The 26,092-nt window shown below is 42.3% G+C and overlaps 1 protein-coding gene across 1 annotated transcript; it reads left to right on the top strand.

The window, feature by feature from the left end:
• On the top strand, nt 1–26,092 carry TMEM267 (transmembrane protein 267). Its single transcript, XM_084628844.1, has 4 exons — nt 1–276; nt 14,835–15,000; nt 17,167–17,554; nt 25,102–26,092. The coding sequence occupies exons 3-4, from the start codon at nt 17,231–17,233 to the stop codon at nt 25,435–25,437; spliced, it is 660 nt and encodes a 219-aa protein (XP_084484970.1). The 5' UTR covers nt 1–276; nt 14,835–15,000; nt 17,167–17,230; the 3' UTR covers nt 25,438–26,092.

Raw genomic sequence — 26,092 nt, 5'->3', positions numbered from 1 at the left:
TCAGCGGGTTTCCGGGGGGCCACCCGCAGGCCGGGCACCGCGCCGGGTGGGGGCGGCTCCTGCAGGCCGGTCCGCTAGCCGCTATCCCAGAGTGCTCTGTGCCTTTTCGCGGGGGGGAGGGGCCGCCCGCTGCGTCGCTATAGGGATACGTGGGCCCCGCCGGCGGCAGCGCCTCCCTGTGAGCCGAGCCGGCCCTTGACGCTGGGCGCCGCGCGGAGCGGGAGCCGCCGTCTGGGGAAAGAGGCGGCAGCATCAGGAGCGGCGGGGACGAGAAAGGTCTGCGCTGCTGCCCCGGCGTGAGCGGGGCGGGGCTGGGGTCAGTTCGGGCGGGGCCTCGTCCCGGCCCACCCCGGCGTTAGGCGGGGGGAGTGGAGGGGCCCTGGCGTCGGTCCAGCCTAGGTTGGGCCGAAGCCCTGGTGTCGGTCCCGGCTGGGGCAGCCGGGGGAGCTGGCGCTTCGCCCCCCCAGACGCTCTCTTGGCTGCGTGGCCTCAGAGACTCAGCGCTGCCGCGGATTCCTCTGCTGCCTTAATTAGGCTCCAGTGTCACGCGCCCTGCCGCAGGGTGAGGGAGGGTTCACACACGCCCCTTCCCTTGGCACCAAAAGCTGGGACCCCGCGGGTCACAGCCTACTCAGGTTTTGCTCGGAGCAGCCGAGAGCCAAGACCGCCTAGTCCAGGGATCTGGGGCAGAGCAAGTGCTGAGCTGCTGCTTCGTCATCGCTAGAGACTAGCGGCACCCGGGACAGCTGGGCTTTAGCTCTGCTCTGTGCAGCCAGGTAGTAGTAGATTTACTGACTGCTCTTCAGAACTGCCTCTGTCAGGCTGATAAACTCTTCCATGTGGAGTCCTCCCCCGCACGCCCAACCTGGCCATCCCCTGCTTGCAATAGTTCCGCTACCTGACTTTAGGTGCCTAAAAAATCATAGGAACAGCGCTGTGATCTATAAAGCTGAGTTAAGCACCTAGGCTCCCGAAACAAGGGGGGGTGGCGGGGGGAGAGAACTAGAGAAGCATCTAACAATATGATCCACAAAAGCTAGGGTGCTAAACGGGGACTTGCCTAAACTAGCCAATCAGAGATGCCAACAACAGGAGCGTGTCCTATACCCTGCTTCTCCCTCCAAGATAGGTGCCTCCCTGCAGCCTGGATTTAGGTGCTTATCTTTGCTAGCTATCCACAAACAAGAACCAGTCGCTGCTGGACAGTCTCTACGTAAAAGAATAAATGGACGCAAATCAGATGTCAAGAATTATAACATTCATAAACCAGTCAGAGAACACTTCAATCTCTCTGGTCACTCGATCTCTGACCTAAAAGTTGCAATATTACAACAAAAAGTCTTCAAAAACAGACTCCAACGAGAGACTGGTGAATTGGAATTAATTTGCAAACTGGATACAATTAACTGAGGCTTGAATAGAGACTGGGAGTGGATGAGTCATTACACAAAGGAAAAGGAAAAGGAGTACTTGTGGCACCTTAGAGACTAATCAATTTATTTGAGCATAAGCTTTCCTGAGCTACAGCTCTATTTCCCCATGTTTATTTCCCCCCCCCCCCTTCCTCAGACGTTCTTGTTAACTGCTGGAAATGGCCCACCTTGATTATCACTACAGAAGGTTTACTCCCCACCCCACCCCCGCTCTCCTGCTGGTAATAGCTCATCTTAAGTGATCAGTCTCCTTATAGTGTGTATGATAACACCCATTTTTTCATGTTCTGTGTGTATATAAATCGCCTCACTGTATTTTCCACTGAATGCATCCGATGAAGTGAGCTGTAGCTCATGAAAGCTTACGCTCAAATAAATTGGTTCATCTCTAAGGTGCCACAAGTACTCCTTTTCTTTTTCCGAATACAGACTAACACGGCTGCTACTCTGAAACCTGCTTAGAGTTAGGCATATTAGGCACCTAAGCTGTTTCTTACATGAATGAGTTAGGTACCTGCCTCACTCCTCACAAAACAGCTGGAGGAGGTGGTGATGCCCACGTTTTGACTTTTGGCCTTGACTTAGAGCACTCATCTGGTATGTAGGAGACAGAGGGGTGGAGAGGATTTGAACAGGGGTCTCCCACCTCTGAGGAGAGAGCTTTAACCGCTGTGCTTTTGGATAATCCAATGTGGGGTTCTTTCTGTCACTACTGTTGAAGCTCTTCCAATATGGATAAATAATGGAAGAGTGATAGGAGCAGGAGGACTGGACCCAGGGTCTTTTCACCGCCCAGGTGCATGTCCAGATTACTGGACTACAGAGAGAGGGGTAAATTGGACCTGGATCTCCCACATCCCTGGTGAGTGCTCTAACCATTGGGCTAAAAATTACAAGATGTACACCATCACCTCCCACTTCTCCTTGCCAAGGAGTTCTCCAGTGGACTCTTTTAAAACAGTGGGCCAGATAAGACTGAACTTTCAGTTCAGTGGGTTTCCTAGAAAATATTTAGGAGGGGAATGCAAATTACCCAGCTCTGGATCCATCCATTTGAAGTTGCAACCTGAGAGGAAACCCATTGTTTGCTGATCACCTGTAGCGTGAGGATGAGGTCAGAGCGCTATACTGGATAGAAGAGTGACTCTAAGATTCATGGGTGTGTTTGTTCTGAGCTAACAGCTGTTGTGAACTTGTGACCACAGAAAAACCCCTTGTTGGGGTTTGAACAACTGTTCATCAGTCAGAGCCTTTGCTGGAGTTGAGGCGATCTCTGGTAAGGTTATTAGCATGCATCACATGTAGGATCTTTAGTTGTCTTTAATATATTTTCTCTGTAATGCTTTTACCGTAGGAATAAATGTACTTGATTGGAGAGGGCTGTGTGGTAACTTACAACAGTGGCAATTATACTGTTTGTAGCCTCTGAGGAGAAAATCAGAGCAGGCCTGCTTAGTCAGTCTGACTTTGCTGGGAAATTCACAGTATAGGCAGGAAATTGTGCAGCCTGGAAATACCCTGGTTAGGAGACAAAAAGATGCATGCTTCTCTGACCAAGAGAGATGACAACTGGGGAGCCAGAAGCCCAAGAGTGGACACTCTTGCTGGACCATGGAGGGAGAATACAGTTGCAGTTGCCATGAACTGTGACAGGCACCTCCTTCCGCTCCACCTCCCAGATCTTCAATAGGACTTGATCTGATAGGCATGTTTAGTGGTTGCCTACCAGATCAGGCCCTGCATGTGACTTAGGTGGACAAACATGTATCTTCCCCTATTCGTGAATTGTTCTGGGGCTTAGGCAGGACATAGGCTCCAGGGTGCCTAGAGGGAGACAGCAGATTGCATGTCCCAGGGCACTGAAGTGCCTAAGGAATTTTTACTGCAGAAAATTAGGCTCTAAGTGAGTGTAGGTGCTTACAGGGTTAGGCAGCAGCTAAGGGAGAGTTTCGTGAATTGCAGTGGTGCCACAAACTGGGAATTTAGGCACCTAAATTGCTTCGTGGATCACACCCCTAAGATCCTACCTATGTTTTGCATATTTCTGATACATCCCACCCCAAGTCGACTACTGCTGTAACTTCTGATTGCAAAGTACACTTTTAATGATGAATGTTTATGTGGAAAAATATAGCAGATTAGATTGTTTTGGGTTTTGATCTCTTGTCCCACTAGGTAATCTCTTGCGAGTTTGCTCCAGTGTCTTGAATATTAATAGTATGTGAATGGGGTAGCTTGTAGAATTTGTTTTTTTAGGCTTGAGACTTAATAGATTTTAAGGCCAGAAGGGACGAGTCAAGTCTGACTTCTTGCATAACACGGACAATGGAGTTTTCACCCATTACTTCCTGCATTGAGCCCAATAGCTTGTCATTGAGCTAGAGCAGATAGTTTAGAAAAATACCCAGGCTTGATTTTAAAAGTTAGTGATGGAGAATTTACCACATCTTTTATAATCTTTTATAATCTATTCCTGTTGTTAATTATCATTGCTATTAAAAATGTGTACCTTATTTCCAGTTTCAATTTGTCAAGCCTCAGCTTCCAGCCATTGGGTTTTGTTATGCCTTTGCTGAATTAAAGAACCCTATAGTCTAGTGTCTGGTATCATCTTCCTGTGAACAAAGAATGGCCACACTGGGTCAGACCAAAAGTCCATCTAGCCCAGTATCCTGTCTTCCGACAGTGCCCAATGCCAGGTGCCCCAGAGGGAGTGAACAGAACAGGTAATCTTCAAGTGATCCATCCCATTGCCCATTCCCAGCTTCTGCCAAACAGAGGCTAGGGACACCATCCCTGTCCATCCTGGCTAATAGCCATTGATGGACTTATCCTCCATGAACTTATCTAGTTCTTTTTTGAACCTTGTTATAGTCTTGGACTTCAACATCCTCTGGCAAGGAGTTCCACAGGTTAACTGTGTGTTGTGTGAAAAAAATACTTCCTTTTGTTTGTTTTAAATCTTCTGCCTATTAACTTCATTTGGTAATCCCTATTTCTTGTGTTATGAGAAGTAAATAACACTTCCTTATTTACTTTCTCCACGCCAGTCATGATTTTATAGACCTCTATCATATCCCCCCTTAGTCTCTTTTCCAAGCTGAAAAGTCCCAGTCTTATTAATCTCTCCTCATGTGGCAGCCATTCTATACCCCTAATGATTTTTGTTGCCCTTTTCTGAAACTTTTTCAATTCCAATATATCTTTTTGAGATGGGGCGTGTGATGGTCTGGACCCCCAAGGTGTCATCTGGTGTGCTGGGACACCACTGAGTCAGACTATTCTACCCTTTCATCTAGTATTGCTGGGCTTGGCTCCCTAGCCTTTTCCAGCCAAGCACACAGACAGGGACACGCCCAGCTTCACAGAGAGACAGAGATCCGTTCTGGGAAGGCTCAGCTTAAGGTGCTTGCCACAGCACCCAGATGTCTACCCCCCCCCCCGTTTGGAGTACAAACCCAAAATTATATAAAATGTGCCTCTTCCTTCAATGTGGAGGAGGGTATACACAGCTTCTGGCCCCCGCCCCAGCTTAGAAATCACATAAACTAGGTTATATTGTAAACCAGAAGTAAATTTAACAACTATAACAGGTGTATTTTAAGTAGTTAAAGAGGTAGCAGACAGAACAAGGCAGATTACTAAGAAAATAAAAATGAGCACTCAAACAGCTTAATACACTAAAGAAACTGGTTACATGCAAGTTCTGATCCTAAATGTGGTTCTAATAATCTTCTTCAGAGGCCAGATGCCCTTCCAGCCTGGGTTCAGTTCTCTTCTTCCAGTTCAGTCTAAAGGCACATCTACACTCGCAAAATTACAGCGCCAGTAGTTACAGCGCTGCTCAGAGAGCACAGAAGGGAAACTGTTGTTGTGTGTTCACACTGACAGCTGCTTGCGCGATAGTGTGTTCACACTTGCAGCGCTATTCAGAGCAGTGCACTCTGGGCAGCTATCCCAGAGAGCACCTCTTTTTCTTTTGTTGCTAAGACTTGTGGGAAGGCGGAGGGGGCTGGGGGACATTCTGGATCCGGTCCCAATGCCCTGTGAAGCATTGCTTTGCATCCTATCAATCCCTGTGCTTCCGTCTGCATTTGGCACCATCTTTCAACGGTTTGTGTACTGCACGCTCTGCCTCTTTCAGGCTGCAGGAACAGATCCCAAACTGCTGACCAGAACGCTGGTCGCTCTGACCAACATGTCCCGAGTGGCAGTGGAGTTATTCCTTAAACTACAAAGGCAAGAGGAGTGCGAGACTGATCTCACCACGCATAGTAGTGTAGCGATTGCTTGTGGCATTCACCGAGGTGCTGACCACAGTGGAACACCACTTTTGAGCTTGGGAGACAAGCACTGAGTGGTGGGATCGAATCATGATGCACCTCTGGGATGATGAGCAGTGGCTGCAGAACTTTCACATGAGGAAAGCCACATTCATGGGACTGTGTGATGAGCTCACCCCAGTCCTGCTGCGCAAGGACACAAGAATGAGAGCTGCCCTGTCACTGGAGAAGCGCGTGGTGATTGCGCTTTGGAAGCTGGCTACTCCAGACTGCTACTGATCAGTCGCTAACCAGTTCGGAGTGGGAAAGTTGACCGTTGGAGTCGTGTTGATGGAAGTGTGGAGGGCCGTTAATCGCATCCTGCTCCGACAGACTGTGACTCTGGGCAACGTGTGTGACGTGGATGGCTTTGCACAAATGGGCTTCCCTAACTGTGGAGGGGCAATAGATGGCATGCACATTCCAATTCTGGCACCAGACCACCTAGCCACCGACTACATTAATCGCAAGGGGTATTTCTCAATGGTTCTCCATGCGCTTGTGGGCGTTTCACAGACATTAACGCAGGCTGGTCCAGAAAGATGCATGACACACGCATCTTTCGGAACACTGGCCTGTTCAAGAAGCTGCAAGCAGGGACTTTCTTCCTGGACCAGAAGATCACCGTAGGGGAAGTCGAAATGCCCATTGTGATCCTGGGAGACCTCGCCTACCCTTAATGCCGTGGCTCATGAAGCCATAAACAGGGCAACTTGACAGCAGCAAGGAGCGGTTCAACAACAGGCTGAGAGAGTGCAGAATGACTGTGGAGTGTGCATTTGGCCATTTAAAAGCCTGCTAGCGCTGCCTCTATGGGAAGCTGGACATGGCCAATGGCAATATTCCTATGCTTATAGTCACATGCTGTATGCGCCGTAATATTTGTGAAGGGAAGGGTGAAAGCTTCACTCAGGGCTGGACCGCAGAGGCTTAGCACCTGGAGGCTGAGTTTGAACAGCCAGAGACCAGCGCTATTAGAGGGGCATAGCACGGGGCCATAAGGATCAGGGATGCCTTGAGGCAGAAATTTGAAGCTGAAAGCCACTAATATTTGTTGCTGTGCTCGGGATTGCAGTGTTTGTAATGCTAGGAGGTGACTGTGCACATGATGCAAGAAGGGACCTTAACATTATTTTATGTTGTTTGCAGTGCTGTTTTTGCTTTCGCTTAATAGAATAAAGATTGCTTTCAAACAAACACAATTCTTTTATTAAAAGACAACAACCGGAGGAGAGAGTCAAATTAAAAAATTCATCGGAAGGGAAGCTCTCAAGAGGAGGAGGATTCTCGGGACAGCTACAGATTTGTGTATGTTCAGGGGAACATACCCAACCTTCTCCTTTGGAGTACAATGCACCCGGTGCTGTACTTCAGCAGGGCCAAACTGCTGAAGGATGGGTGTTGAGTGCAGTGGGTAGTGGGAGTCCACACTGCTGGACTGTGAGGAGGGAGGAGTGGAATTCTGCAGGTAGAGAGTGGAGCCAGGAGGTTGATAACCGTGTGTTGGCAGTGTGTGTGGGGCACATGGGAAAGAATTTTGCGACAGCGGCTGCAGGAGAGGGCGGGGGCGGAGCTGCTTGGTTTGAAGAGCTAGTATCACCTGGAGTGTGTCCACTTGGCACTCCATAACTGTTAGGAGCTACTCCGTGGCTTCTTTCTGGTGTGTCGCATTCTCCTTTCGGTCCTTCTTCTCGCTGTCCCGCCATTCCTTGAGTTCCTGTTTCTTGGCAGCTGAGTGCATCATAACCTCATGCAGAAAGTCCTCCTTAGTTCTTCTTGGACGCTTTCTATTTCTCCGCAGCCGTTCTGCCACTGATAAGGGAGGCTGGCCTCCCAAGGTCATCTCTGTGAAGTTTTAAATGCAACATTTTACAGAAGCAGTATTGTTTGCAACAGCGATTCAGTGCTTTAAAACACAGGTAGTACTCTCACACCTGTCACTAACTGGCTGACCCCAAACAAGCACACATGAGCCACAAGACCCCCAAAATGGTGAGTAGCCATAAGGGTAGGGTAAATCACTCTTTCCGGACCCTGCTGTACACTTGGCACGTGGCTCTTGGGGACAGCCAGCACTCTAGGGTGGTTCTGGTAATAATTTCTGTCCCCACACTTTCCACAGGAGGTAATCATTATGGAAAATATTTCGCTGCTGAGGGTGAGCAGGGAATCAAGGGAGGGTCTTCTCCAAACCTGCGGCTTCCACCCTGGCGCATATGCGGCTAGCCTGTGTGCAGCAATGGTTCCACCCCTCCTCCAGTCACGGCAAAGTGGCATGAGAAAGTTACTGTTAATGGGGCAAGAAACAAAGCAGCTCTGCTGAGGAACCTGCAGCAGCAGCAGCAGATTGCCCACTATCTCCACGAGAGTTTCCTGGAGATCTCTGAGGAAGATTCCCATGAAGTGAGGGAGTCTATCAACAGCCTGTTCTGCTGCTCAGACAAGGCATGCGGTGGGAGACAAGCCTGCTTCTTGCAACCCTCCTGCCCCCAACAACTCCCTTCAGCAATTCCCAAAATCAGATCCGCTTACCAGGGGCCTCCTCTCCTGTTTGCACTTTGCCAAGCTCCAACTGCTGTGACTGGCTAGGCTCCTCCGGGGTAGAAAAGAGCTCCTGACTGCATGCATCTCTGGCTTCCGAGTCATCCTCTGTGTCCCCGTCCCCCTCTTCGTCCAAGATTTCCTCCTCGACTGGCACGTCAGCCAACAAAGTATCCACAGAGGCCTTCGCAGTGGAGGTGGGGTAGCCACCAAGTATCCTGTCCAGCTCTTTGTAGAACTGGCCACTTGTGGGCGCAGCACCAGAGTGGTAGTTTGTCTCCCGTGCCCTGTGGTAGGTGTTCCACAGCTCCTTCACTTTTACCCTACACTGCAATGTGTCTCAGTCATGGCCCCTTTTTATCATGCATCGTGAAATCTCTCCGTAAGTATCATAATTCCTACTGCTGGAACGCAGCTGGGACTGCACAGCTTCCTCTCCCCAAATGCTGATGAGGTCCAGCAGCTCGGCATTGCTCCAAGCAGGGGATTGCCTAGTGCGTGGAGGAGGCATGGCCACCTCGGAAGATGTGCTGAGACCACCGCATGCATCACCGAGCAAAGAGGAAGGGGACTTTCAAATTTGCAAAGGAATGTACAGGGTGGGGCTGATGGTTGGTCACCTAGGGGCAGAGCAGTAGAGTTCAAACCAGTGACCAGAGAGGTGAGAACAGGCATTTTGCGACACCTCCCGGAGGCCAGCCACAGCGCTGTAATCGCCATGGTGTCTACACTGGCACCGCAGCGCTGTAGCCCCGGCGCAGAAAGCGCTACGCCTCTCGTCAGGGTGGTTTTTTATAGTGCTGCAACTGCACAGTTTCTGCGCACTAAGTGGCTTGGCAGTGTGTACATCTCGGGAGTTACAGCGCTCAAAGCTGCTTCAGTGCGCAGAAACTTGCCAGTGTAGAGGGTGCCTTAGTTGTTTCCAGTCCTCTTGGGTGGGGTAACAGGGGAGAACTGACCACCAGGATTACGTCACTCCCTACCCTTAAATAGGATTTGCATAAGGTGGGAGTCCTTTGTTTCCTAGTTTGACACACACACACCCCAGCTTGTCGTGGAAAAGTACAGAATTCAAGATGGGTTCCAGTATCGGGTGACATGATCACCTGCCTCTGTAGGACCCCTAAAAAGAAAAAGAGTACTTGTGGCACCTTAGAGACTAACCAATTTATTTGAGCATAAGCTTTCATGAGCTACAGCTCACTTCATCGGATTCATGCAGTGGAAAATACAGGAGGGGGATTTTATATACACAGAGAACATGAAACAATAGGTATTATCATACACACTGTAATGAGAGTGATCAAGTAAGGTGAGCTATTACCAGCAGGATCATCAAGGATCTACAACCTATCCTGAAGGACAACCCATCACTCTCACAGATCTTGGGAGACAGGCCAGTACTTGCTTACAGACAGCCCCCCAACTGGAAGCAAATACCAGCAACCACACAACAAAACCACTAACCCAGGAACCTATCCTTGCAACAAAGCCCGTTGCCAACTGTGTCCACATATCTAGTCAGGGGACACAGTCATAGGGCCTAATCACATCAGCCACACTAGCAGAGGCTCGTTCACCTGCACATCTAATAATGTGATATATGCCATCATGTGCCAGCAATGCCCCTCTGCCATGTACAATGGCCAAACTGGACAGTCTCTACGTAAAAGAATAAATGGACACAAATCAGACGCCAAGAATTATAACATTCAAAAACTGGTCGGAGAACACTTCAGTCTCTCTGGTCACTCGATTACAGACCTAAAAGTGGCAATATTACAACAAAAAAAACTTCAAAAACAGACTCCAACGAGAGACTGCTAAATTGGAATTAATTTGCAAACTGGACTCCGTTAAATTAGGCTTGAATAAAGACTGGGAGTGGATGTGTCATTACACAAAGTAAAACTATTTCCCCATGTTTATTTTCCCCCTCTACTGTTCCTCACACATTCTTGTCAACTGGGCCATTTCCAGCACCTTGATTATCACTATAAAAGGGTTTTTTTTCCTCTCCTGCTGGTAATAGCTCACCTTACCTGCAAAAAGAAAAGGAGTACTTGTGGCACCTTAGAGACGAACAAATTTATTTGAGCATGACCTTTCGTGAGCTACAGCTCACTTCATCGGATCCGATGAAGTGAGCTGTAGCTCACGAAAGGTCATGCTCAAATAAATTGGTTAGTCTCTAAGGTGCCACAAGTACTCCTTTTCTTTTTGCGGATACAGACTAACACGGCTGCTACCCTAAAACCTATAGGGCCCCTGTGGCCATTCTTCACAGGGTGACCCACAGGATCACAGGAAGGCTACGCTCTCTTACTGTCCATTGTCTCTTGCTGATGGACCGTCAGCACTGTTGGGCTTTTTCATTGTTGTACCTGAAGTGTTAGTAGTGAGTGTTACCCAGAGTAGCATAGTTGAAATACAAATACATAGTCAATAGTCCTAATTTCAGATACAGAAATGATACAAGCATACAAATAGGATAATCATATTCAGTAAATTATAACCTTTCCAATGATAGCTTACAAGAGTTATCTTGCATAAAGCATATCTTAGTTATGTCATATTCCTACCACAATCATATTTTCATAAGAATATGGAGTGTAATGTTACAGTGCGATTACATCTATACGTAGTATTCAAGATGTGGGCGTACCATGGATTTATATAGCGGCAATACGATATTCTCTGTCTTATTATATATCCCTTTCTTTATAATTCCCAACGTTATGTTTGCTTTTTTGACTTCGACTGCACATTGAGTGGACGTTTTCAGAGAACTATCCACAATGACTCCAAGATCTCTTTGAGTGGTAACAGCTAATTTAGACCCCTTCATTTTATATGTATAGTTGGGATTATGTTTTCCAATGCGCAATACTTTGCATTTTTCAACATGGAATTTCATCTGCCATTTTGTTGCCCAGTCACCCAGCTTTGAGAGATCCTTTTGTAGCTCTTTGCAGTCTGCCTGGGACTTGACTATCGTGAGTAGTTTTGTATCATCTGCAAATTTTGCCACCTCACTGTTTACCCCTTTCTCCAGATCATTTATGAATACGTTGAAAAGGACTGGGCCCCGTACAGACCCCTGGGGGAAACCACTATTTACCTCTCTCCATTCTGAAAACTGGCCATTTATTCCTACCCTTTGTTTCCTATCTTTTAACCAGTTACCAATCCATGAGACCACCTTCCCTCTTATTGCGTGGCAGCTTACTTTGCGCAAGAGCCTTTGGTGAGGGACCTTGCCAAAGGCTTTCTGAAAATCTAAGTACACTATATCCACTGGATCCCCCTTGTCGATGTGATTGTTGACCGCCTCAAAGAATTCTAGTAGACTGGTGAGGCATGATTTCTCTTTACAAAAAACATGTTGACTCTTCCCCAACAAATTATGTTCGTCTGATAATTTTGTTCTTTACTATAGTTTCAACAAGTTTGCCTGGTACTGAAGTCAGGCTTACTGGCCTGTAATTGGAGTCATATTAGCTATCCTCCAGTCATTTGGTACACAAGCTGATTTAAATGATAGGTTACAGACTACAGTTAGTAGTTCTGCAATTTCACATTTGAGTTCCTTCAGAACTCTGGAGTGAATACCATCTGGTCCTGGGGACATATTACTATTTAGTTTATCAATTTGTTCAAAAACCACATCTGATGACACCTCAATCTGGACCAGTTACTCAGATTTGTCACCTAAAAAGAACGGCTCAGGTTTGGCAGTCTTCCTCATATCCTCAGTTGTGAAGACCGATGCAAAGAATTTGTTTAGTTTCTCTACAATGGCCTTATCATACTTGAGTGCTCCTTAGCATCTTGATCATCCAGTAGCCCCACTGTTTGTTTAGCAGGCTTCCTGCTTCTGATTTACTTAAAACATTTTTTTTGCTATTACTTTTTGAGTCTTTGGCTAGCTGTTCTTGAAATTCTTTTTTGGCCTTCCTAATTATATTTTTACACTTCTTTTGCCAGAGTTTATGCTCCTTTCTATTTTCCTCACTAGGATTTAACTTCCACTTTTTAAAGGACGCCTTTTTGCCTCTCACTGCTTCTTTTACTTTGTTGTTTAGCCACAGTGGCACTTCTTTGGTTCTCTTACTATGTTTTTTAAATTTGCGGTATACATTTAAGTTGATCTTTAAAAAGTTTCCATGCAGCTTGCAGGGTTTTCACTTTTTGCACTGTACCTTTTAATTTCTTTTTAACTAACTTTCATTTTTGTGTAGTCCCCCTTTCTGAAATTAAATGCTACAGTGTTGGGCTGCTGTAGTGTTTTCCCCGCCACAGGGATGTTAAATTTAATTATATTATGATCACTGTTACTAAGCGGTCCAGCTATATTAGCTATCCTCCAGTCATTTGGTACAGAAGCTGATTTAAATGACAGGTTACAGACTACAGTTAGTAGTGCTGCAATTTCACGTTTGCGGTCCCAGGCAGGCTGCGAAGAGCTCCAAAGGGTCTCTCAGAACTGGGTGACTAGGCAACAAAATGGCAGATGAAAGAGCCCCTAAATGCCCACAGGCCCACTATACTGCAATGCATATCAGGCTTGACACATTCACTACACCCAACATAAGTATCATATTATGTGTCTAAAATGTATCGTGAGGTATCATATGTAAACTGGTGACATGCTGGTTCCAGAAATGATTGTGTGATGTATGTACACGTTGAGTACAAAGAGTTATGCATGTGTGCTGGAAATACGTTCTTTAAATGCATTTGGGAGGCAATGCATTAACCCATCCTGCCCTAGACAAAAGAATACGGATTCACCTGTCTGTCTTAATTATAGGCAGAGGACAATAAAAGTACATTACAGATGTAAGCAGGGGCTGAATGAGCTCTCCCCTGACAGCTAATTCGGGAAGGGGAGAGACTTCAGGAGCAAACTGTATTTACACAAACACACCTACTCTGTGTAGGTATCTAGCAGATAGGAGTGGTGTAGCTCCAAGCTTTGGCTGGTGTTGGGTTACAAATCACGTTAGTATGGCATGCAGGGGTAGAGAAATGTTATCAATGTTAACTTCATTGTATGACTAAAGGGGAGCAGAACTGTGCTGAACTTGTCCCAGTTGAGATGTCATCCTCAGCTGAACGGAACTTGTAAATCAGGGGCTCGAATGCCAGACCCCTGTGAGAGTAAGAGGGGTGGGGATAGGTGTCCCAGCCAGGAGGTATGGCCTCTCCTATGGGCCACCAGTCTGTTCTTTCCCACTGTTCAAAGATAGAGCTAATTAGGCTTCATTAGGAGCCTTTTGTTATGTCAAAGTGCTCAAATGAGAACTGAAATCACTTTTGGTGGGGCAGTGTTTCTGTCCAGTCTGCAAAGAGCTGAAAATCACTAAGAGACTGATATGCAGAGATCACAGCAGAGAGTCAGGAGGTAACAGAAGATAACTGACAATCAGCCAATGAACGAGCGGCTGGCGAGGTGGCTGGCCAGAGCAAGTGTTCGGATGGCAGAGCAAGCAAGGTGCCTTCTTCCCAGGTGGGAAGTGAACTCACACAGGTGCACCTCTGAACCCTGGATCCTCGCTGACCAAGGACAACAACTGTGAGTGGAGTGTGGTGAGGGATCAGAGAGGGGCACAGAAAAGGAACTTTTGGTTGTAGAACTCAAGAACATGAGACAGAAGGCCCTGCCCTACGCACTCTGGGGTGAGTGTCCTCCTCACAGTTTTATGATTATGAATTCTGCTTGTGGCATTTTCCCTAATTAATGTCAGGTGATGTCCTTCCTTTCATTAAAAGTTTCTTTTCCACACTCAGACTCTGTGATTGTGAGTGCGGAAGTATTGCCTCTCAGAGGTGCCATGGGGTGGTGTGTAATTTTCCCAGGTTACTGGGTATGGGCTTGAGCCGGTTCTGTGTTGTATTGTTCAAGAGGAACCCTTAGATATTGAACGCAGCCCTTGTTGCTGCTGGCTCCACCTGGCAGAAGGATTACACATACAAGGTAAACAAAGCAATCAAATTATCAAGAAATGGAGGAAGGAGTTTACTGAGACCGGGGGCCGAGTCTGCACCCCCAGGAAGTCTTCCTGGCTCTTGAGACAGAGATAATGGACTCTGGAAAATATAAGAAGAAGCAAAGAGATAATGGACTCTGGAAAATATAAGAAGAAGCAAAAAGATGTTCTAGTTATACAACACTTATGGGACAAAAGAGGCCCGAAGTTCTTGGAATCTGTGAAAGGTGGATCCTTCAACCATGTGGGCTGAAGTCTCTGGGAACTGACTATCGGTGAGTAATTGCCTGAGACCAGGATTATAATCTATTAAATTTTGTATACTAGAAAGCATGTTTTGTTTGTAACCAGACCTGTCTCTTTTGTTCTTGGTTAGTATCACTTAAATTCTGTTCTTCATTAATAAATTTATTCTAGTTTCATTACAAAACAGTCTCATTGCTGTGTATTAAAGTGTGGTGTGAGTCTTCACCTAACCTAACAGGCTGTTGTGTACACTGTCTCTTTGGAGTGAATGAATTTAATTATTTTTCTGTGTGTCACAGTGAGCGGGCCTGGACACTGCAGAAAGACATCTCTCAGGAACTGGTATTCATTGATTATCACCTACAAGGCCAGGTTTAAACTAGCAGAATCTTGGAGTTTGCTGGTGTGGGGCTACCCCACAGCTACCCCACAGTCTAATCTCCAGCAGAGCTCTCACCTGCTGAGGTAAGGTAGCTTACAGTTCTGGATGTTCTGAATATAATGTCATGAAATGTCAAATTAGTGTGAAATAGGCACTTGTGTTTTAAATGGGAGGGTTTCCTCTGTAGCAAGTTATCTGTTTTCCTTAGTGCCTTCTATCTTTAACTAACGATCAATTATAAAAAATGTTAAGTTTTGTTGATATCCAGAGTCTTTTATAGGTCATCTGTGGTCTAGTTTATGTCATTTCTCATTTGGTGATCATATTTGTTTAGGAACTTATCAGGTAAAAGTTTGGTGAATGGGGATGTTGGGGTTTCTTCCATATTTTGATTTTCTGTTCTGTGCTCATATATATTTTGTAAAACATTTGTAAAGCTTCTGTGCTATGTGAGTGCTTACTGTTACTTGGTTTGATTTGTGCAAAGACAGGACCAGCTGTCTGTGCTTACTGGGATTTGACTGTTTATGTATTTCCTTACCTCTGTAGTCAGAAGTAGGGAGTGTGAATATCCCAAAATGATTTGAGTACAGCAAGCAGGTGCAAATGCTATAATCTGTGGACTGTAAGCCAAATTTGCTATTGAAGTAAGTTGACGCAACTGCAATGAAGTAAATAGAGATATGTCCACTTACTCCAACTGTGCATGCATGCATATGTATGTATGTACAAAGAGCTTTTAATGTCTCTTAATGAACTCTTCCTAAACAGGAGTCCTGTGCATGGTATATTGTGAGCTGAGACAACATCCAGTCTGACATGGAAATCAAGTAGAAGTGGTCTTTTTAACTATATTTCTCCAGTTTTCCAGCTCTTTTCTCCCCTACCCTCCACGCTGTGCGAACCACTTCTTTAATAAGTGCTGCTACTTGGTTGGCTAGGAAAAGGTTTGGGAGATGCTGGGGTCACTTGTTTCTTAAACTGGAAAAAAAAATGGAATTTAATTCTTCAAAGTGTGATGTTTTAAATTATGAATCTTTAAAAAAGTACAAAGACATGCTGCAGAAAATAGTTCATGTTACATGATTACTCTGAAGGGGTACAGTCATGGTTAACAGGCTCTAAACTTGACCTACTTTTTCTCATCTCTATGCAAAGTTCATGTATTATTCATTCTTTTTTCAAATGAATGCTTCAATGAACTTTTTTCTTTAAAATGAATGTCTGGCATATGAAGCACTTTTGGACAATCTTTCAATACACTTGCATGTGCTTAGGATGGAAGAAATATTTGTTAAGAAAATTTATTTCAGTTTCAACTTTTGTACGGTTTATAATAAAGAACTTATTTGCAATCATGAAAAATTTCATAACAATGTCTTTCAAAAATCATTTTTAAGGGCACCACTTAACATGAGTATGAAAATAAATTGTCTTATTCAATTAAAAAAAAATTATTTACCAAAAAAATAATGTAGAAGAAAGGACTTTGTGCTTATCAAAGCTTTACTGCATTATAAGGAGATAGCAACCATCATGTAAAGAGTGCATTTTAAATAGAAAATATGCTTTGAAACTAATGTGTTCCCACAGATTTTTGAAATAATACAGGAGCATAACTATCAGATGTTTAGAACTAAGACTGTGTTCTGAGAGGCAGTTTTGTTATGTATGTATGCTAACAAATTGCAGGGGGGAAACAGGTGTGTGTGCATTATATAAAAATATTTCTAGAGGTGAAAGAGGCTGCATAAAAAACTTCCCATAGTAGTGAAAGACTGCAAGTTGTGATGTGAAATTCAAAGCATAAAAAGCTCTGAGGTTTTGAGGATCTAATCAACCCCAGAATCAAAACAACTTGGCTACAAAGTAGAGGCATTAATGTGGTGAAAATCCTGATATGAAAGGAAGGGGAAATCTCGGAATAAGTCTGGGATATGATTGGATATAATTCTCAGATTTTGTTTTATGAAATTGGAAATGTCAAAAGATAGTCAATGCATGAGTGTACTAAAGTGTGTGTTTGTTCTCATTAAAACAGCACACAATTTTTGATTCAGATCCATACTGTTTGGGTCAATGAATTAAGTTAATTGTACTTAGTATTTCTGGAGAATCTTAGATTTTGAGCAATGAGTTTGCTATTAGGATACGTTTTATTACAGCTGCAGATATAGTTGAGTTTAACAAGTATTTAGTGCTGGTTGCCACATTTCTTCATTAAGACTTTTCTCTTTGATAATTTACAGAATGACTGAAGATTAAAAGGATAATGGGCTGCGTGTATCCTGATGGCATCTTGTGTACAGTGACATGTTACTTGCTATGGCATCTGAGACTGAAAAGGCTCATGCTCTTCTCCAAACTTTCAGCACAGCTTCAGTTATTTCCAGTTTAGGACTGGGAATGTTCTGCTTCATAGCAGACCGACTTCTGCAGTTCCCTTTCATTCAGCAACACGACTGGCTCCGAGCTCTCTCTGATAATGGAGTGCACGGCGTGGTGGGAGTATGGTCCTGGGTGATAGTGATTGGGCTCAGGAAGAAGAGTGACTTTAGTGAAGTCATTTTAGCTGGTTTCCTCTCTTCTGTCATTGATGTGGACCATTTTTTTCTTGCTCACTCCCTTTCATTACAGGTAAGCAAGATAGATCAAAGTTCACTTTGTTTTCTTAATTATTTTTGCATTTCCACCTACTTCTAAACACTATCAGCTCTTGGAGCCTAAACTTTAAAGTCAGAGGTCTCATTGTCTTGATGTGTTTAATTGGTTACAAAATGTTTTTAAAACATATATAAAAAGCTATATTTTATGTTAAAATTCATTTACATCTCACTGCATATTTTTTTTAAGTTTAAAGGCCCAATGTGGCATTTTTTCTGCCTTTTTAAAAAAAGTGTAGTATCAGATGTAGATATTTAAGTTCTGGAGACTCTATACATGTAGCTCCTAACATTTGTATATCACTCGCTTTATTAGCCAAGTTACACTTTTGTGTGTAGCTTCATACACTTTGTGTCTATTTAAATGAGATTGTTCCTTTTTTTCTTTTAGAATAAGTAGTAAAAGCAGCCAGATGACAGAACGTCCAACTGTTATTTAGTTTAAATAAGATTGACTGTGAAATAAGAATAGGCATTGACAGGTTGAAAATTAAGCCTAGCTAGGGCTCTGTTTTGCACCTGCAGAAGGAAGTGTGGGGGGGGGAGGTGTAAATAATTACAAGCGAATTTTAGGACCACAGCTATTTGTAGCTATATAAAGTCACTTGTGTGTTGCAATTATTTGTGCTTGCAAATTGTGGAGGAAAAATGGAGACCAGCATTTGAAAAATCTCACTCCTAACAATTTGATGTTCATAGCCAACTACCATTAGGAGGTACTCAAGAAGCAGTTAGAAAAGGAGTACTAGTGGCACCTTAGAGACTAACCAATTTATTTGAGCATAAGCTTTCGTGAGCTACAGCGTGGAGAGAACCAGATTTGAGTGTTCTGTGTAACACATAAGTTAAAGCTAATAAAAAGTAAAGAACAATATAAAAATGTTTCAACTTGGGAAAAATTGAATTTTCTAAATTAAATTTGTAAGGAAGTTTTTGTGTAAAAGGCACTATTATTCGTAACAGAGATTTTAAAATCATACTTGTGATTGAAAATGTTGTACCTCTTATTCTTACAAGATATACCTACAATTGCTATAAATGAAAGATTAGAGAGGGAAATCTCAGTATTTTCAGTTTGTGTACTTTGTGCATCTGACTGTACTCTTTGGATAGTCAGTTTCCCCTTTTGTTTCTGTGGGACTTTCATATAACAGAAAAGGCAGAACACTTTTGAATTTTAAATAGAAAAATATTTTAAAACCACAAAATTGCCAGAGGGCACTTAACTCATTATTTGAAACTGGCTAGTTTTCAGGTTGTCCATGTCCCAAAAAGTTTAGCCAGAATTTATTTTAATGAATACTTGTCATCTGTTCATCCACTTATTTTTAAAAAACTGCTTTGTATATGTGAGTCACTAAATACTAATTATTTTTAAAATCTAGTATTTTTTCTTTTTTTAAAATCTATTCGCTATCCTGAGGCTTTTTTTTCTCAACAGGAATATTCTGAAAATAAGCCTTTTCTTAACTATTTCCAGTAGATGGCAAAATTTCACCAATAGTATGTCAGTGCAAAAAAGATAATATTTGCATGTACAGTACTCCAGCTTGTACTATCATTCCTGTTTTCAACTACAGTACTCTGCTTGAACCTACTTTTGTGAATGATTATACTTTATTTTTTTAAATGCATTTATTGTTTGAAATTTTGTATTAAACATGGACATTAATTTTCTTGCTGTTAGTTTGTAGTCTAGTAAAATAGTATGTTTTTTTTCAAATTCCAACTCTGACAGTCATTATATATTATGAAAATTCAACACCCAGTATTACAATAGATAGTGAAAAACAGTATGCTTATGAAAGGATTGTGACAAGAACAATTGTTTCTTTAGCTACAGTATAGAGGAACTATATTAAGACTTTTCACCTCAAGATTTGAATAATGAAAAGTACCTGCACTAATGAAGAAAGGAATAAAGAATAACATCCTTTGACACTAGTAAGATGTCATATTGCTCATTTCTTTCTTCAACATAAATCTGTAGGACCTAATCCTACACTTGAAGTCAGTGGTCACTTTACCATTAACTTCAGCAGTAGCATGATAATGTATTTTCTTCTCTGTTAGAAATGGGCACTCCTGAAGTACTTAAAAGTATCTAAGAAATCCTTTTATTCATTCTTGTTACAAAATTTTACTTTTAAGTAGCACATTTCATTCTCTAGATAAGTCAGAGTAATGAGTTAAGTATTAATAATAGAGTAACTGTAGATAAATGGATTAGTCATGGAGAATTTTGCTCAGTAGGTTTATCATTTACTACTATTAAAATGTGCCTTGGATACTTGAGACAGTCCAGGTTGCCTATTGATGGACAGCTACTCAGTTTAACATTTCGTATGTAGGACAGGAATTCTTACAATGGAATAGCCTTTACTTTTAGCACTGTGATGTCAGCACTTGGAATGAGCCCACACTCTGGTATGAGATCCTTTTACACTAAAGATTTGAATCAACAAAAATTACAAACATGATTTTTTTCATTTAGGAATGGATCAGTTCTGTGTAGCATTGTTATCCCCTTTTTGACTTGAGAGCAGTTTCCAAAATTCAGGATCTTTCAAGTTATTTTTGTTAGGAAGAGAAATTGTTGATGGAATCAGATATTTCTTGGATGCAGTTCTGTTCATTTACAAAGAATGTACCAAGTCCTGTTTCACTGAACACAATAGGAATCAGAAAAGAGTTTCTCTACTTACAGTTCCAAGCCTAGTTTCCGCCATCACTGTATTCTAAAAGCATGTTCTCTACTGTATCCAAAAAGTTTTCTCTGTAGGCTTTTTCTAAGGGCTATGGTCCCAGTGCTTGTTCTGGATGTCTCCTTGGCTGTCTGCTCCTTCTCTGTGTCTTTCTGTGTATTTTTCTGTCATGCTCACACCCAGCTCCACCAGTCAATCCCCTAGTTCCTGCATTCACTGTATCAGTCCCCAGGGAAATCCCTTGGGTCACACGGTTCAGCTTCTACACAGACTTTACCATGTGCCTGTGTTTTGGGTGGTGCTCCCGTAGTTTCACCTATCTGGTTTCATAAATGAGATCAGTGGTTCTTTACACTTATCTATGAATGAAAGGTGGCTGTTACACCATCAGTTTCAACAAGACTTAGCCCAACCTATAACAATTATATATGAAAAAAACTTTTATTTCTTCTAGGGCTGTAAAGCGATTAAAAAAATTAATCGCAATTAAACAATAATAGAATACCAGTTATTTAAATATTTTAGATGTTTTCTACATTTTCAAATATACTGATTTCAATCACAAAACAGAATACAGTACTCACTTTATAGTTATTTTTATTACAAATATTTGCACTGTACTAAACAAAAGAAATATTATTTTTCAATTCACCTATTGCAAGTACTGTAGTGCAATCTCTTTATCATGAAAGTTGGACTTACAAATGTGGAATTATGTACAAAAAACCTGCATTCTAAAGTAAAACAATGTCAAACTTTAGCAACTACATGTCCACTCAGTCATACTTCTTCTTCAGCCAATTGCTCAGAAAAACAAGTTTGTTTACATTTGCAGGAGATAGTGCTGCCTGCTTCTTGTTTACAATGTCACCTGAAAGTGAGAACAGGCGTTCAATGGCACTGTTGTAGCTGGCATTGCAATATATTTACGTGCCAGATGCACTAAAGATTCATATGTCCCTTCATGCTTTGACCACCATTCCAGAGGACATGCATCCATGCTCATGATGGGTTCTGCTCAATAACGAAAGTAGTGCGGACCGACACATGTTCATTTTCATCATCTGAGTCAGATGCCACCAGCAGAAGGTTGATTTTATTTTTTTGGTGTTTCAGGTTCTGTAGTTTCCACATCAGAGTGTTGCTCTTTTAAGACTTCTGAAAGCATGCTCCACACCTCATCTCTCTCAGATTTTGGAAAGCACTTCAGATTCTTAAACCTTGGGTCGAGTGCTGCAGCTATCTTAAGAAATCTCACATTAGTACCTTCTTTGTGTTTTGTCAAATCTGCAATGAAAGTGTTCTTAAAACGAACAACATGTGCTGGGTCATCATCCGAGACCATTATAACGTGAAATATATAGCAGAATGCATGTAAAACAGAGCAGGAGACATACGGTTCTCCCCCTATCAGCATAGAAGCATGTCCTCTGGAATGGTGGCCGAAGCATGAAGGGGCATACGAATGTTTAGCATATCTGGCACGTAAATACCTTGCAATGCCAGCTACAGAAGTGCCATGCAAACGACTTCTCACTTTCAGGTGACATTGTATATAAGAACCAGGCAGCTTATCTCCCATAAATGTAAACAAACTTGTTTGTCTTACTTCTTGTTCAGACGGTCACTAGGACTGAGTAGACTTATTGGTGCTAAAGTTTTGCATTGTTTTGTTTTTGAGTGCAGTAACGTAACAAAAAAAACGCTACATCTGTAAGTTGCACTTTCAAGATAGAGAGATTGCACTACAGTACTTGTATGAGGTGAATAGAAAAATACTATTTCTTTATCATTTTTACAGTGCAAATATTTGTATTCAAAAAATAATAAATTGAGCACTGTACATTTTATATTCTGTTATAATTTAAATCCAATATTTTTGAAAATATAGAAACATATTTAATACATTTCAATTGGTATTCCATTGTTTAACAGTGTGATTAATCGACAGCCCTAATTTTTTCTGTTAATTCCATTGTATAATCATTTATAGATTAAATCGGTATGAATCCGGATCCTGCAGCTTTGTTCTCCATAACCACCAAACCTACTCTGGATCTTTAGCTTAACAAGAAATAAGCCCCCTCACCCCCTCACCCTGAAAGGCCCAATATGCTTGCTGCCAGCTCTGTGTCACTCTTTCCTAAAGATGTCTGCTAGTATTCCCATTAGTGCTTCTGTCTGGTTTTATGGGAACAAAATCAGCAGTAATAAGGGTACTTTGTTCAACAATGGTCCCTGCTGTTTCCTTCCTCATCACCCCTTCCCACCCTATATCCTCTTCTGCTGATGCCTTCACATGCAAGCTTCTTCTGTAGGAAACTGGTCATGTTGATGAGATCACACAGTGCAGCCTACTCTTTCTTGATCACCACAAAACACTAAATAACTTGATAGGAGCATTGCCAGCAGATCGCGGGAAGTGATTATTCCCCTCCATTCGGCACTGGTGAGGCCACATCTGGAGTATTGCGTCCAGTTTTGAGCCCTCCACTACAGAAAGGATGTAGACAAATTGGAGAGAGTCCAGTGGAGGGCAACGAAAATGATCAGGGGTCTGGGTCACATGATTTACGAGGAGAGGCTGAGGAGACTGGGCTTGTTTAGTCTGCACAAGAGAGGAGTGAGGGGGGATTTGATATCCGCTTTCAACTACCTGAAGGGGGGTTCCAAAGAGGATGGAGCTCGGCCATTCTCAGTGGTGGCAGATGACAGAACAAGGAGCAATGGTCTCAAGTTGCAGTGGGGGAGGTCTAGGTTGAATGTTAGGAAACACTATTTCACTAGGAAGGTGGTGAAGCACTAGAATGGGTTACCTAGGGAGGTGGTGGAATCATAGAATCATAGAATATCAGGGTTGGAAGGGACCCCAAAAGGTCATCTAGTCCAACCCCCTGCTCGAAGCAGGACCAATTCCCAGTTAAATCATCCCAGCCAGGGCTTTGTCAAGCCTGACCTTAAAAACCTCTAAGGAAGGAGAATCTCCATCCTTAGAGGTTTTTAAGACCTGGCTTGACAAGGCCCTGGCTGGGATGATTTATTTGGTGTTGGTCCTGCTTTGAGCAGGGTGTTGGACTAGATAACCTCCTGAGGTCTCTTCCAACCCAAATCTTCTATGATTCTAGGATAACTGATCAGCTTTTGCTAGTGGTCTGTGTGCATGTGGACAAAGGTTCTTTGGAACCTTGCCACTACCATTTGTTATATAGAAAAAAGAATAGTCTTGCTACTGAAGGGCTGACAGTCACATGGCAAGACAAAGTTTCTATTTTTTTAACTTGCTCTGAAGTCTTGAATAGTATCACTTTTATTTTCTATTTAAATTTGTTGAGTGCCCGTCTTGGACTTTTGTGTGCAATTACATTCTATAAAAGCAATTATAAAAATTAATAGATTTTTGAGAGCTCCTTAAATCAAAGTACGGAGACTCTGTATTGAAGTGTACATCTGTGTTAGCTTTATTGATCATGTTTTAACCTACATGGATAGTCAGAAAGCAATGATTAACTCCCAAACTCCTATCCCAGCATACTGTGAGCTCTATGTAAAACTTGGGAAAGATTCTCTGTGGGTAGTTTCTTTTTAGTTGTTCCAAAATCCTCTTCAGGAATTCGGAGGGGTTATACACAAGGCATTCCATTAGAGTGAACACATCCTGCCTTGTTAATAAGTTCTACCTGAATTCATGTTGCAGCCAGTCAGTGAAGATGCAAATCCTTGCTTCCGGATTGCATGAGAGATCAGTAGTTCTTTTGAACAGCTATTTTTCTTTCCCTTTTAGAATATTAGAATATTAAAAAATTGCTATGCTAAAGAAATGTGTGGCTGCACACATAACGGAGAAAGTTTTAGGTATTTCTAATAGGCACATTTGCAATGTCTTCCCCAGTACATACATACATGGTGAACATTTATTGATCCTCTTGTGACAAACAGGCCACTTGATCTCACCTTAAGCAAAATCTCACACTTTTATTATTCTGTCTTGACAAATACCTCAACAGAAGCCAATATCCACTTGTTACTGAACTGAGTTAATATTAAGCAAATTCAATGTGATGGTTATTAGCCAACAATTGATCTTAAAAAATTTCATGTTGACCTTAACAATACATGTAAACAATTTTTAGCATTTGAAAATGTTCTTTGTCCATAAACAAGGAATACTGAGACAAGAAGACAGCCAAAATGAGCTGGTGGGTGTTTTTAATTGGATTTTATTCATTTTGCTTTGTTAGAAATTATTACTATGATTAAATAAGGTATATCTAATATTGACAAATTAATAGATTTCAGCACAGTAAATTTAATTTAATGCAAGATGTGTTTGGGTGGTTTTTTTAAATAGTATATTGTACAGTTGTGTATTTCCTGTTTGTTTTATATGCTGTATATTGAATTCCACCACAGCAGCATATTGGATAAGAACAAAAAGAAAAGGAGGACTTGTGGCACCTTAGAGACTAACCAATTTATTTGAGCATAAGCTTTCGTGAGCTACAGCTCACTTCATCGGATGCATCATGCATAGCTGTAGCTCACGAAAGCTTATGCTCAAATAAATTGGTTAGTCTCTAAGGTGCCACAAGTCCTCCTTTTCTTTTTGCGAATACAGACTAACACGGATAAGAACAGTTATCTCAAATCTTGAGAGGGAGAAATGAATAAAGATAATAGGAAAAACAGCTTTTATTTGCACTTCTGTGGGAAACAAATGGTTTTTGTTCACTTGATATTTTATCTGTAAACATCCAAGAAGCATTTTTACCTTGTCATGATGGTGCTGGTTGCCAACTGTATTTTTTCCTTTCCACAGGCTGCTCTGACTCTTCCACAAAGACCACTTCTTCATTGTTCTACTGTGATTCCTGTTGTGGCTGTGACATTAAAATTTATTATGCACCTTTTCAGGCTTAAGGACTCATGGTGCTTTCTTCCCTGGATGTTGTGTATATCCTGGACTTCTCACCATGTCCGTGATGGAATTCGTCATGGCCTTTGGATCTGTCCATTTGGAAAAACTGCTCCCTTGCCATACTGGCTTTATGTGGCAATCACAGCATCTTTACCTCATCTGTGTTCATTTGTTATGTATTTAACAGGTACTGGAGAACTAATGTCTATAAAACATGGAATTCGCATTGATGTCTAAGGATAATAGTCCTTGGAAGTCACTTGTTTTAAAGATTACAGAGAAGCTGATCCCTGTGCATTCCTCATGATTTCTAAATTAGGCAATCTGAAGCCACGGAGCCATTTATAATTCCAGAATTGATTATTTGTGGCTACAGAAATCTGTTGTCTGAAAGGTGTTGATGTAATTTCCAGACATCCTCATCTGTAGTGTTCAATGTCAGTTCTGTAATAGCTAATTAATATATAAAATTCAGTCATTCCTAAATATTTAAATTTCCTCCTCCTGCCATTATCTCTGCTATAGTAGTGCCATTCCTCTGGTCACCCTCCACTTTGGGAAATATGCTGTCTCTTTGAGCACCAACTTTCTTTCTATAATTAACATTTGCACAGCACTTTGAAGATGTAAAGCACTACAAAAGTGCTAAGTATTAGTAAGAATTCAGTGCTGTATATCACTTCTGAGAAATATCTAACAGCGGTTTTTTGTAACTTGTTAGTTTACCCCAGTTGAGTCTAACTTCTTGTACTCAGCTGGCTGGAAAAATAGTGCTGTTTGTTTTTTCAGGATGTGCTACTGATTGTCTGGGAACACTTAAGTTTGAACAGTGACTGCTATTTAGTAAAAAGAAAAGGAGTACTTGTGGCACCTTAGAGACTAACAAATTTAT

This window comes from Lepidochelys olivacea (assembly GCF_965140295.1).
Source record: "Lepidochelys olivacea isolate rLepOli2 genome assembly, chromosome: 5".
Taxonomy (NCBI): Eukaryota; Metazoa; Chordata; order Testudines; family Cheloniidae; genus Lepidochelys; species Lepidochelys olivacea.
This window is presented reverse-complemented; position numbering and strand designations above follow the sequence as displayed.